This window comes from Chrysemys picta, chromosome 4 (assembly GCF_011386835.1).
Source record: "Chrysemys picta bellii isolate R12L10 chromosome 4, ASM1138683v2, whole genome shotgun sequence".
In the NCBI taxonomy this organism is placed as follows: domain Eukaryota; kingdom Metazoa; phylum Chordata; order Testudines; family Emydidae; genus Chrysemys; species Chrysemys picta.
Genome location: NC_088794.1, coordinates 146,426,828 through 146,441,181, shown reverse-complemented (window position 1 = coordinate 146,441,181; position 14,354 = coordinate 146,426,828). Strand labels below are relative to the sequence as shown.

At 45.1% G+C, this 14,354-nt stretch overlaps 1 protein-coding gene across 19 annotated transcripts in view; it reads left to right on the top strand.

The window, feature by feature from the left end:
* The window catches only part of SAMD4A (sterile alpha motif domain containing 4A), a 225,753-nt gene that overhangs the window by 171,643 nt on the left and 39,756 nt on the right, over positions 1-14,354 (top strand). For 13 of the 19 annotated variants that reach the window (XR_010601162.1, XR_010601163.1, XM_024107587.3 and 10 more), the window contains 2 exons: positions 3,117-3,380; positions 13,922-14,031. Coding sequence is in view for 17 of the 19 variants with exons in the window: in XM_024107587.3 (XP_023963355.2) it covers positions 3,117-3,380; positions 13,922-14,031 (374 nt within the window). In the remaining 2 variants the exon portion in view is untranslated. The remainder of the gene's footprint in view (positions 1-3,116; positions 3,381-13,921; positions 14,032-14,354) is intronic. The other 6 variants (XM_065595749.1, XM_042841355.2, XM_042841356.2 and 3 more) reach the window with 1 other exon arrangement.

Below are 14,354 nucleotides of genomic sequence, written 5' to 3'. Positions count from 1 at the left end.
GGTGTTCAGTGCAAAGGAACTAAGGAGGGGGTCAGAGCAGCGCTGCCACATATAGCCAGGGGAGGGGGGCTGCAGCCACAAGGCGCAAGCATCACCCCTCCACGTGTATCGCTAGACAAAATCTCCAGCTCCAGCGTGCTGGGCACGTACACACTTAAATGGAATACACATCTGCATCACATCTCAAAGAACCACGGTAACAGTAAGTAACAGTTTAATATTTAGCATTGCTCTTAAAGTAATACCAAGTACCCATTGACGCATCTTTTACTGTGTCATGAAACGTTTGGGGGGAGTCACTTTCTTGAAATTGTTTAATCAAGAGAGAACCAATTATTCCACCTGCACAATGTTCTGCTATGTTCTCAAGAGGCACCAGATTCTCTTACAGTAAGAACCTGAAGACCAAGGAACTCTTTAGAAGTTGGAGGAGTCTACGTGCTCATGTTGTTGTCTATTAGATTGTGCACAGTAGCAGGCTACTTTTAAATGAGTGTCTAATAAATAAGACCAGCCGTGAAATAAAGTTACTGAGTTTCTCACTCACTTTCCCCCCTTTTTCCACTATTTGTTCATCTTGTCTCTGTGCTTCTGGTCAGTCAGGAATGTTTTGGTAACATGCTTTCACCAGAGCAATAGCTGAAATTGAAACCTGGAGTATTTTTACTGCATATCTCTTCTTCTCATCCTGATGGTGAAACTTGCATCTAAAGCAGTCAGAAATCAGGGATGTGAAGGAATCTGCCTGTGTTGTGTAATTAGCTTCTTCCTGCAGAATTTGCTCTTTTCTGCAGAAATTAAGCCTTCCTAAGGAAATATATAAATAAAAGCCATTTCTGGTAGCCATCACAACATAATCCATCCTGTCTTGAGTTTGCATCTAGACTGATTTAGGAACTTGTGCCTGAGGTCCTGAACACAGCAGGCTAATTGCCAACACTTAAATATTAAGAAAGTTAACTACATCTCTGCTGGCCAGTCTGTCAGTAGGCCTATCAAACAGACTTCCCCAGCACAGCTAAAATTTTCTGATGTTCTGTTTGTTTTAACAGATGTGCCACTGAGAGACCGTTCTTAGAACTCACTATCACCAGTTAGAGCAGTTTACTAGAACCTGCAAACAAGCGGATCCAGAAGTATTTTTGACTTGGAGCAAACAACCCCCCAAAAGACTGGCCAGTTCCATTCAATGCACTATAATAAAACATGTTTAAATGGACATTTAAACCTTACTTATCTAGATTAAAACAAATATATTAAATGCATCTGTAGTTCAGTCAGTCGGTGTCAAATTAATGACTATACAAATAATTGAATTTGAATTTTCTGAAGCAAAAGAGCAATCTTTTCAGATCTATTTCACCCATAGAAAACAGAGATAAGTCCTTAGTTTCTCTCCTCAAATTGCCCCTATTTACAACCAAAATGAACTGATGAGAGAGGCGCATTGACAGGTGCCTAAAAATTAATTAGATGGTACCTCGAAAGGGCACTGAAAAAATGTTGAAATGTATTTGAGTAGTAGTCTGAAACTCAGATCCTGCAATAAAAATAATTGCATTTAAATTATATTCAGAATTAAACACTCTTCCAGAAAAGTCTCAGAAATCCTAAAACTTCTTTTCTTTATTAATTTCCCAAGCAAGAGCATTTGCATTGCTATTTAAACTCAAAGCCAGGTGAATACACACCCAGCTTTGAAATCTCTCAGGTGTTGCTAAAACTCTCCAAGAAATAATCCCAAATCACAGGAGTTTGCATTGTTCCTCTTTTCCCTAGTATTGTAAATGTTATTTGCCAAAAACAAATTGAACTGGTTCATGTTAATATATCAGTCAGGGAAAATGTAAATACATATATAACCAGAGAGAAAAACCTCAAAGGATTCTTGGGAATCTGATTAATCTGCTTGTCACCTAGGCATATTTATAGCATAACTTTTGATGTCTGGTTTCTCTGGAAGGTTGAAAGACGTGCACTTTATAGCCCACCTGCTGGGCTCCTCTCTGTTGTGATGCTCTCATTATTAATCATAGACTGATTGGGTATGACTACACTGCAAAGAAAGACCCACAGCACGGACTGTCAGAACCTGGGTTATTTGTCTCGGGCTGACAGGCTAAGAATAGCTTTGTAGATATTCAGGCTCGGGCTGGAGCCCAGGCTCTGAAACCCAGCCAGAGGGGAAGGTCTCAGAGCCTGGGCTCCAACCCAAGTTGGAACGTCTACACTGCTGTTTTTAGCCCTGCGGCCCAAACCCCACAAATCCAAGTGAATTGACCTGGGCTCTAAGACTCGGTACCATTCTTTGCAGTGTAGTCATGCCCTTTGAGTCCAAGAGATTAGTAGGATTCAAAAAGGGATAGACTTTTATATGGATAATGAGCCATCCAATTACATTAGATAGGATAACAACTATAAGGGATGTAAATGGTCATGCTTTGGGGCATAAGCTGACCACTTGCCTAAAGGAAGTAAGAAGAAACTTCCCCTATGGGCAAGTTGTTGCATAATTGCATTATGAGGATTTTATTTCACTATCTTCAGAAACCTCTGGTGCAGGCCACTAGAGAGGATGCAGAACTAGGGGGAGGATAGGTCTGGTCCGGTGTGGCAAGTTCTGTGCTCCTAAATGTATCTGTCTGAAAATTCCTGCTCCATCTAAAACTTCACCACTGCATCTTTTATGCAAGACAGATAAAATAGTGTGTGCAGAAATGAAGACAAATGGTAGCAACAGAATATATGTAGCCTCATACTACCTGTGTTTTCTGTCCTGCATGTAACTATGCCCTCGATCCCAGGAAAAATAATTTTAGAGTGAAAAACTTACCAGTTTTTTTAAAAATCAGAAATCAAATCCATGCAACATTTTTTCCGAAGTGATTAGATCTGGATCGTGTGATCCCATCCTGCTTGAGGTGTTGTATCTTTCTGTTTCTGAGAAGGCAAAAGAAAGATCAGGCTATGAGTCAGTTACTAGCAGCCAGTCATGAAATTGTAGTTCTAGAAGTAAGCAGTACACACCATGATTAACTAATTAGCTTCACTGGGGATTCTGCTGCATCCCAGAACATGAGGGGGGGAATAACCTGTTTAATTTTATTTTTTTTCAGTTCTCTCAGGCCAGACACACCACAGCCCTTTGAAACGATCTGTGTCCCTTACCCCACCCATGAATGTGCCAAACCAGCCTCTAGGACATGGATGGATGTCTCATGAGGATTTACGAGCTAGAGGACCCCAGTGCATCCCCTCCGATCACGCCCCCCTGTCTCCACAGAGCAGTGTAGCCTCTTCGGGAAGTGGTGGGAGTGAACATTTAGAAGATCAGCCTTCTGCTCGTAACACATTCCAGGAAGAAGGGAGTGGTATGAAAGGTGAGTGAAAATGAGACACCCTGCTGCCCCCGCCCCCCCAGAAACAGGCTCTGCTCCAGTTATATATGGTTGCACAGTTTGAAAAGAAAAGATGGCAAGACAGAGATAGATAGAAGGAAAAGATATTCCCCTAACTTTCCGTAAGATGACAGCTTTTCTTCATATTCATTGAGTATCCAGCCAGTGTATACTTAAGATACATTTATGTGCTCTTTGTACTAGTGCTATTAATGTTTTAATACCAGTATCTTTGCATAAAGCTTAATTTGAGTGGGGAAATAAACACTGCCTTGCAAAAGATTATTTTCATTTTAGCATTAGTTTCAGGCTAAGCAAATGAGTGCTACCCAATATCATAGGGTTAGTGTAGCAAGTGGGCATTTCTCAACACAAGGTGTGTTCTTCGCTCTGTGCCGCCTTCATGGTGTATTACAAGATGCTCTGATGTGCCAATATGCCATCTTACCGCAATTCACTTCACACCATCAGCTATTTGAAAAGCTAGGTTGTATCTCTATAGTGTGCAGCCTTAAATTCAGAATTGATCCTCTTGGGCGGGGTCGGGGTTTGTATTGTTTTGTTTTTTATTATTGTCTAAAGTAGCATAGTATAAGCTTAGCATGCCATGTGTGATTTACCATTGTGGCGTTTGATGGAACAAGAATACCACCAGGTATTTGGAGAAGTTGTGGTTGAGAAAGGATATTTATTTGAATTGAATTTCTTCTGTGCAGTTTGGTTGAATTTTCCACTACGCCTGCATTTTTAACTGCTTTTTAGCAATAAAAATAACTATCCTTTGAGAAAGGATGCCGTATTCTAAGTAACCCATTAAGGCCCCAGCAGCGGCTCCAGGCACCAGCGCTCCAAGCGCGTGCCTCGGGCAGCAAGCCGCGGGGGGCACCCTGCCGGTCCCTGCGAGGGCGGCAGTCAGGCAGCCTTCGGCAGCATGGCTGTGGGAGGTCCGCTGGTCCCACGGATTCGGCGGCAATTCGGCGGCGGGTACGCCGAATCCACAGGACCGGGGACCTCCCGCAGGCAAGCCACCGAAGGCAGCCTGCCTGCCGTGCTTTGGGCAGCAAAAAAGCTAAAGCCACCCCTGTAAGGCCCTTACCCGGCAATCAGATCTGCAGGGTGGGCCTGACTGCAGGATCAGGGCCTCAAATGTAAGGTTTTGGTTTTTTTATTATATAGAATGTATTTTTAAATTATACTGTGTTTGAGAATGGCAATACTTGACTGAGCTTGACCGAATGCTGCAAACCAAATGCTTGGAAATGTCTCATGGACTCAGCCAAGATATCGCCTACTGGCCCCATTTCAGTTTCACATTAGTTCTGACATGCACCTTTTTCTGTCACTAGCCTCCATACACTAGTGTTGCTTTGGATTAGCAAATACTATTCCCTGCTGTATGAACTGGGGCAAGTCACTTCCTGCCTCTTTTTCTCTTCCACCCTTTATCTGTCTTGTCTATTTACATTATAAGCTTTTTGAGGCAGGGACTGTGTGTTAGGGCTTATTTGCACAGGGAGATTTACTGGGATAGTTACACCAGTGCAGCTCCCCATGTGGACATTCTTATTCTGGAATAAGCATTACCCATATGGCTATGTCAGTAAATTTCCCCATGTAGACAAGCCCAGTGCGATGCACACAGTGCCCAGCAAAATGGGATGCTAATCTCAGTTAGGACTTCCAGTTGTTCTTGTAATATAAACACTATGTAATAATCAAATACAGCATGTACTAAGGAGCCTAGAGTGATCAGTGTGGAGCAGCTAATCAGAATCAACAGAGGCGTGTCCCTTTATTGATTCCTCTAGGAGTTGTGCTGCCATTAGCCAAGCCCAGGACACTTGAGGAAAATACAGTGGTGTAGTACTTTTCATTTGTCCGTATTGAATTTCATCCTGTTTATTTCAGACCATTTCTTCAGTTTGTCGAGATCATTTCTAAACCTGTCCTCCAAAGTGCTTGCAACCCCTCTCAGCTTGGTATTGTTTGCAAATTTTATAATTCTCTCTATGCCATTATCCAAATAATGTATGAAGATATTGAATAGAACAGATCCATGACAGAGCGTGGTGGGACCCCACTCGATATGCCCTTCCAACTTGACTGTGAACCATTGATAACGACTCTCTGAGTGTGGTTTACCAACCAGTTGTGCACCCACCTTATAGTAGGTTCGTGGAGACTATATTTCTCTGGTTTGTTTATGAGAAAGTCATGTGAGACAGTATCAAGAGCCTTACTTAAGTCGAGATATCTCACATCTACTGCTTCCCTCCTATCCACAAGGCTTGTTACCCAGTCAAAAAGGGATATTAGGTTGGTTTGACATGATTTGTTCTTGACAAATTCATGTTGTCTTTTACTTCTCACCTTATTATATTCTAGGTGCTTACAAATCAATTGTTTGATTATTTGTTCCATTGTTTTCCAGGTACCAAAGTTAAGCTGACTGGTCTACAATTCCCTGGGTTGTTCTTTTTCACCCTTTTATAGATAGGTACTATATTTGCCCTTTTCCTGGCCTCTGGGATCTCTCCCATCTGCCTCTCAAAGATTATCACTGATAGCTCAGAGATCTCTTCAGCCAGTTCCTTAAGTATTCTAGGATGTATTGCATTAGCCCCTGCCAACTTGAAGACCTCTAACTTGTCTCAATAATTCTTAACTTGTTCTTTCCCTATTTTAGTTATTTATATATGTATGTAGTATAAAGACAAAGGGGCAGAAATTGCTTCATCTTTCTCCACCCATCATCTTCATCATTGTTTTGCACCATCAACGTGCCCAGCATTGTCTGGTACACAAAAATAAAGAAATTCCCTTCTCCAAAGAGAAGCAGACTTAGGGAAAGGAAACTCATTTCCCCTCTCCTTTTTTCAAAGCAAACATTATTGACGAGACTGTTTGTCAGCAAGTACAACCACTGGATTCCGCACTGACCAAGAATAAATATGTACACTTTCAACTCCTTGCTTCCTTGCCTAGTTCGTCCAAGGTCCTCTCCTAGAACGGTCTAGGAACAAAGTTGTTCTTGCTTTCAGCCAGGATGTTCAGTTTCCTTTGTTTCATGGCGATTGCTTAACAGAGTAAATGTACCCGTTCGCTCTTTCCTTTCTTCAGCCTGTTGCCTCCCAGCTTCCTCAACTACAGCAGCAGGGAGATGGTGTTTTAAACATCGGCTTCTGGTTCTGCTATACTCTTGAACTGTTATATGACACTAGAGCTCATCATCAGGCTGCAGCAAAACATAGACCAATAAAAACAATAATATGGAGGACAGGAAGCTCCGTGTATGGATATTTTGTCCGGAATCTCACCAACCATACATTGGGAGCTGCCAAAAATACTGTAGTGGTTTGAGAACTGCTGTTCAAAAGTTCTGTAACTTTCTGCACTTTCAGATCTACCTATCCTGATGTTGGGGTTCCATCTTTCATCATGTTAGTGCCAGGCAGTGGCTCTAGTGGTTGTCACTAGGAACTGGATATTTTGCAGTATCTCCCAAGTTCCGTAGTCTCTGAGTTTTGTGTGCAGGCAGTCTCAGTGCAGGAGGCTATGATTGCCAGTTCTCCTGTGCACTCTAGACATGTTCTGAAATGGACATCAAAAAGAGAAGTCAAGATTCTGAGTTACAATGCTAACATTTTGATCATGTTTTTGATGGAACTCAATATTGGGCTGGATCCTCAGCTGATGCAAACCAATGTTCTCCATTATCCTCTCATCTAAGCTATCAGATTATGGACTGCTACAATGTGTAACTGAGCTGGCAGCATGAAGTCTACCCCCTAAGAATTAGAAAAATTAAGTGGATTAGCATCAGCAACGTACAATGAGATGAATTTTCTATGTCTAGCGTTCCATTACCAGCCCAATCCTGCAACCCAAACTCACAGGAGTGAGCTTTGTTCACATAAGTAGCAGTGAAGCTGGTGGAACTGTCCATGTGAGTAAGGGTTGCTTGTGTGTGTCAGGGTTTCAGGACTGGATCCCGGCACATTGCAGAGATGTCCGTTTCGTAGTCGAGTATAATAAAAATGAGGCGTTGTGAGTGGCTTTGAAATTCTGAAAAGACAGAGTTTTAAGATGCAGCTGCAAATAATTGGGGGCGGAGATAGCTCAGTGGTTTGAGCATTGGCCTGCTAAACTCAGGGTTGTGAGTTCAATCCTTGAGGGGGCCATTTAGAGATCTGGGGCAAAATCTGTCAGGGACAGTACTTGGTCCTGCTGTGAAGGCAGGGGACTGGACTCAACTGAACTCCATGACCTTGCAAGGTCCCTTCCAGTTCTATGAGAAAGGTATATCTCCATATATGAATTGATTCAGCTGCAAAAGTAGTGCAAGTGAGAGTCACTAATTTAGCCCCATAATGTAATATCTTCCACCCAGTTCCCTTCCCGTGCAGTAGACCTTGCCTTCCAGCTAAAGGAAGGTGTGGCCGGTTCTGAAACTACATGCTGTGAGCCAAACTTTGCTTTTAGATATATTGGTGCAAATCCAGGGTCTCTCCTGAATTACTTTAGTTTATACCATAGCATTATCTTACCTTTGCTGTAGCAGTCAGCGGAGTTACTCTGGATTTATACTGATGTATCTGAGGGTAGGTCTACACTTCAAATCTCTGCCAGCATACCTATGAGTTTGTCTACACTGCAATTAAACACCTGTGGCTGATTTGGGCTCCCGGGGCTCAGGCTGTGGCGCTGATCAATAGTGGTGTAGACATTGGGACTCAGGCTGGGACCCCCTGAGCATCTACACTACAATTAAACAGCCTCATAGCCCGTGATTAATGTCCATGGGTGTTTAATGGCAATGTAGACATACCCTATCTGTCTATCTTAGGGTTTTCTACTGATGCCCATTTGAGTACCTTCCATGTAAAATCAATAGCAAAAGTGAAGTCTCTAGTGGATTTTATGGAGTCTCTGGCACCTCTCCCTTTACAGGCCCTAAACTCTGCTTGGGGTTGGATGGGGGGGGGGGTTGAGGGGAGAGGTTGGTAAAGGTTTGAGAATAGTCATGAGTGTTCATAGTGTGGTTAGCTAGGTCTGTTAGGGGTGTGATTATTTTGGTGGCATAACTATGATGGCCAAACTCCTAGTGTAGACGCAGTTCTATTGGCATAAGAGAACTTATGACTAGAGCTGGTTTTGCTCACCAAGCCAGAATAAACTGTGCTGTCAGAAGCCCTTTTTTGCCAGTATAAGTGCACCTGCATTAGAAGGGTTTTCTGGTACGATTATCCCGGTATAGCTATACCAGCACACCCACGGAGTGTAGACAAGGCCCGCGAGCAGAATTTGGCCCGTTAGCGCCAGACTTCTGTTTGAAATGTAGATGACGAGTTTTCTGAATAACTGATTAGAAACACCTGGCATGAAAAACCCCTCTGTTAACGCTGGGTACAGTGTTTCAGAACTATCACCCGGTGACTGAGTAATGAACTATTGGTAACTGGTGAGTCAAGTGTAACCCTGTGGGTGTGCAGAATAGCTCAGCACTCCCTAGCGCTGCAGGTCATTAGGGAGTAAGAGCTGTATCCTGCATGGTGACTTTCCAGGTACTGCCATTACATTGTCTTAAAGAGCTCAGCACCTTGTAATTTCTGCCCTTGGCATCCTATTTTTCTTTCATGGGGCTAGAGTCTATCTGGCCTTTTTGCCGATGCACGGTGGGGAGGGGGAGTAAGGAGCTTTCCTCTCCCCCTCCCCCCAGCTCATAGAATTGCAGACTCTGCACTGAGGGGAGCTCAAGGATTCCCCCTGCCTAGTTCAAGAAAGCAGGGTGATGCCCTAAGGTATAATTATAACACCACCACTATGTGCCCCCCATTGGAGCTGGCTGGCCAGGTGCAGGGTGGGGGGAGGCTGCTAGTCGGCGACAGGGATGTAGCGGTTTGCACAAACTCTATGCGCACAGGGGAGCTGAAGAGCTCTGGTGCTCCCCTTGGGGTCGTGTGGCTCTGCACTGCAGCCCCTTATGATGGGCTCAGTGCTGTGAGCACCGTCTGGCCCTTCCCACTCCATTTTCCTCAAGGCTACATGTCGGACTTCCTGTGGAAGCATTACCAGTGAGAAGGGCCCCATCACAGGCAGAGATGGGCCCCAGCTGTGGGCTGAAGTTCTGCAGAGCGTGAGGGTGGTTCGGACCTGAGGTTCAGTGCCGTCTTTCATGGAGAATAATCGTGTGCATCAAGCTGGAACCTTCGTCCTGACTCGTCCCAACATGCTTTACTAGCAGCGTCTGCTGAGAACAGATGCCCACTGGGGACATGGGGACAGATGTGGCTCCACAATCTAAAATAGGTGCTCATGCTGGGTTGGGTTACATCCATTTACACTAGAAACCAGAGGCTTTCTGTTGCTGTACTCTTCAGCTTGCAGTTGGGGTAAGGGGCCTAACAGGACTGTTTGTAAAACGGTTGCATGTCAGGGCTTTTGGAATAGTGCTTACTTGAGACCTTCCAGGATTGGTGTGTACCTGGCTCCCATGTTTGCTTTGCAATTATCATTTTCTTACTTACCTCTCAAAATCTAGCATTTAAGTCATTTAATTGAAATGACCTGGGATGGTGACTGAGGCCAAGGAACTTGAGCTAAATACTGCTGACTGGGCTACTTGGTATTTCCTCTGTTTACTTTCGAATTGAGTTTGGGGTGAGACCTTCAGCAAACAGCTCCTCTATGTGCAAGAGCCAAGGTCAAGCAGGAAGATGTTGGGACATTGTCACGAAGACATTCAAAAGGGGCTAACGCGCAGAACACATGGTAAACTTCTCCATGTACCCAAACCTGGAGAAATAGCTACACTGGTATGACATGCTGAGGAAGGTGCTGTGAGATGGTTGTTCCAATGGAGGCAGGGGGCGGGTTAGACATATCGGGCTAAATTGTCACGTGAAGGAGCTTAGGTTGCTCTTCTGTCCATTGTGCACCTAAACGCCGTATCTGTATGTGCCTCATCATGTGTTTGTGCACAAAGTTACCCAGGGTGTGGGCCTAATTAGGTGGCTGCATTTGAAGGTTCACCCCACTGAATCTTTCTGCAATGTTAGGTTAACTGAGCGTCTCATAACCATTTTTGTAAGGAACATACTTCAAGGCTTTCCAATCCAGTGACAGCCGGCACTAGATAACTTTCAGCCCAGGGAATCACGACTCAGAGTCTGAGATTGTGGGAACATGCCCTTCTGATGCGGCTGGAACTGGTTAAAGTTGAACTGTCTGCAGCTGTAACATGCCTTTGTAATTTACAACCTCCTGAGAAATATTTCATGAAGGGCCTAGCGCACTCTAGCGAATAGCCCAAGCAACCAGGGTAAGGAGGAGTCCTTCCCAACATACTGCAAAGCCACTGCACAGCTGTTACTGGGGGGAGGGATAACTCAGTGGTTTGAGCATTGCCCTGGGTTGTGAGTTCAATCCTTGAGGGGGCCACTTAGGGATCTGGGGCAAAATCAGTACTTGGTCCTGCTAGTGAAGGCAGGGGGCTGGACTCAATGACTTTTCAGGGTCCCTTCATGTTCTATGAGATAGGTATATCTCCATATACTTAAAAATATTTACTGCAGCATCAGGGCTGTGTGAGTCTCGCCCCTTTTCCTTTGCAAAGGGGGAAATAGGCTGAGGTCCCACTCAGTTGCAGACCCCCCACTCCTAACTTTAATCTTCTCCCGGCCCATCACCAAACTCTCCCTATGTGGCAGCACAGAAGGCGTGCCTACAGAATGGTTGTCTGCACTACGGAGTGTTCTCCCATCCAGAGCAGGCTGCCACCATCCTGTCCGAGCAGTTCCAGCAAGGAGAGGGCTTGACCCTACCAGCATACAAGACTTGACGGTCTAGTAACACTGCAGCAATCAGAATGCCCACTCGGCTCCAATTCAGACCAGTGGGAGTTTTGCCATTGATTTCAGTAAGCAAAGGATCAAAGCAAAAGTCCGTCCAGCTTCCAGGCTGCTGTGAGCTGAGCGTGTGCCGGGTTCTTTGTAGGGGGAGCACTTAGTGTCTCAATCCAGGAATATACCAAACACCTCTGCAGAGGGAGATTTGTCCAGTCCTCCTTTCCGAAAGGAAGGTCATAGTGACATGGAGCCATTTGGATCTGTGTCAGGGGTAGGGAATCTTGGAAGATGAGCTCACCCTGACCCTTGACAGGAATAGACTGCAAACAATCCCCAAAGATCTATGTATCCTCCTCCCACAGTGGCTTTTTACCTACCATTTCTCTATGCATTTATTGCTTGATCTGGGAGTTATAACCATAACATTTCTAAGTGACTTGAACAAAAAATACAGTAAAATAAGAAATCACCACAACCTTTTATTTTGTCAAAAACTCTGCAAAGTGGGTGTTTGTTGGAAATGTCAATAGTCTAAAAGGACACGTGATGCTAAAACAACAATAGGTAGATTCAGATTCTGATATTAGGCCCCAATTCAGCAACGCATTTAAGCGTATGCGTAGCCAGAAGCACATGCTTAAATTCATCCCTGCTTAGCAGAGTACTTAGGTTTATACCTGACAACAGTGGAACTTAAGCACGTGCTTAAGTGCTTTGCTGAGCCAGGTAAGATGTTGTGCAGTAGACTAGAACTGGGAAGAAGGCATGTTTCAGGTAATACGATGGAGTTTGGATTTTATACTAAGCTACACTTCTGAATTTTGTTACACACCCAGCTGTGACAGCGTGTGGTTCTTCCACATAGAAAAAAAATTAAGATTTCCTTATACCATTTTAAATGGTTATTTCAATTTTTTTTCCCTGTTCATCTATCAGTGTGTGTGTGAGCATACGTGGTGGTGGAAATAGTTTTGTTCATTTTCATTAAAACCCACTTACTAATTTCTCAGAGTCCAGAAAATATGGGAATGAAGAGCCTCCCTTTCCTGGGGGTATTTACAGCATTGCAGCTACTCTGATGTAACTACACCAACACAAGCCCCGTGTAGATGCACCCTGCGCTCACTAAAATAGGGGTTCCATCCGGGCATTGATCTCTCATTGTGCAACAGTGGAGTTTTATGAGTTCTTAGCCCTCATTTAGGGCTTGGTCAGCTATTTCAATATGTAGATACTGCTCATCCCCAGTGACCAAAGGGGTCTGGTCCGAAGCCCTCTGAAGTTAAAGGAAACCTTTCCATTGACTCCAGGGAGTATTGGATCAAGCGCCAATCGACCCCATGACTCTACGGGCCGGCCTGAGGGGTGGGTGACCACCCAAGAGGGTGCTGTGGCGAAGCAGGACTGGGGACTGGCGAGTCTGGGGGACAGGGCTGGGGCCTGGAAAGTCTGGGGGTAGGGGGCCCCAATGGGACCCTGGGCTACAGACCTTTTGGACAGGCACGTCGAGGAAAAGGTTTTTGTTCAGGAGCTAGCAATTCCTCGAGCAGGAGAGAAAAGCAAAGAAAGTGGGGTTGGGGGGTGAGGAAGAAGAGCGATGAGCGGAGACGGGCCACCATGCAAACGAGGGAAGGAGCAGAGGATGAGGAAGAGAAGGGGAGCAAGAAGACACGCCGCCTCTTTACACAGTGAGCCCAGAAGAGGCCCGAGGCAGCAGCAGCAGGACAAAGGGGGCATGAGAGTTGCGGGCAGCAGCAATGCAGAGCAGCACCCAGCGGATGGGCACATGCGGTCATGGAGCTCAGTTCCCCCCGGGTATGCCCTTTGCTTTCCCGCGGGGCTGTCTCTCTGCTCCTGCCAGCACCATCAGAATCTGGGCTGCCCCAGTGGGAGGAGACGGTGGCCCCATAAAGCTCTGCAATGGGGTGTGCCGCAGTGCAGGAGCCCCTTCCCCATTCAGTGCGTCTATGGGGCCATTATGGGGTTGGGGCATGGTGCTGTCAGTGCTCTCCATCACCACTCCGCTCTTCAGCCAAGGTCAGGCTGTCACGGGGGGTGTGGAGGGGATTAACCTGGCTGCCCAGGCCTGGCAGGCACTGGGGCGTTGAGGGAAGTATTAAGGGCAGGAGCCAAAATACAAGTTCGTCCAGGGCGCCATTTTCCCTAAGGCCAGTCCTGCGTCTAATTATTTATTTGCCAAATTTGTAACCCTGTAAGACCTGACTCTTGATCAAAGGGCCACGTCATCTCCTCTGTCTTGTCTCGGTGCTGTGAATATATTTCTAAGATGTAACACTAGGATCTAAAAACAATAATGTGAACAGGGAGTTAAGAAGAATCTTCAAAAGACAGTAAACGACTTCATTGTGGCTCATAAACGGCAATCAAATCTAATAGGAAATGCCCCACATCAAGGGACTGATCCTGCCAATGAATATACATCTGCAACCCCATTGAAATCAGTGGGAACTTGGGACGTATGTCCTTAGGCACGTTCCAGCCTTCGTTGCTAACATCAAAGTGCAATACAATTTTTGGAGCTATCAGTACTGTGGAAAACACAAGGAATCCATTGCCTAATAAACTCCTCATGTTGTTGTTGTGGATTTTATGTGACGTCGTTAAATAGTGTCATCAAATAACAGGGCGTTTTGTCGACTTGCCTTTGTGCTGCAGATGTTCCTGCCTGGCTGAAGAGTCTCCGCCTGCACAAGTATGCAGCTCTTTTCTCCCAGATGACATACGAAGAAATGATGGCACTGACCGAATGCCAGCTCGAGGCACAAGTATGTCTCAAATTTGCTATAAAACAGTTAGTCACGTTGCATTTTTTCTAGTGTTATCACGATTAAAAACGCTCTGTTTGTTCAGTTTGTTGATAGGTTTCCCTGAAAACCTTGCATCATCTGTTAACATGGCAAAAAAACCCGCCAAAAACACGCTGGGGGAGAGGGGTGAGGGGTAAACGACACATTGTACCCTAAAATGACCTGGCCAATAGCTTCTCAGTGGAGTCAGAGACTGAAATCCTAGTCCCATCAAAGTCAATGGGAGATATGCACTGGCTTTCACCACTCAGCTTTAAGGAAGACACTTTCAGAGGCACAAA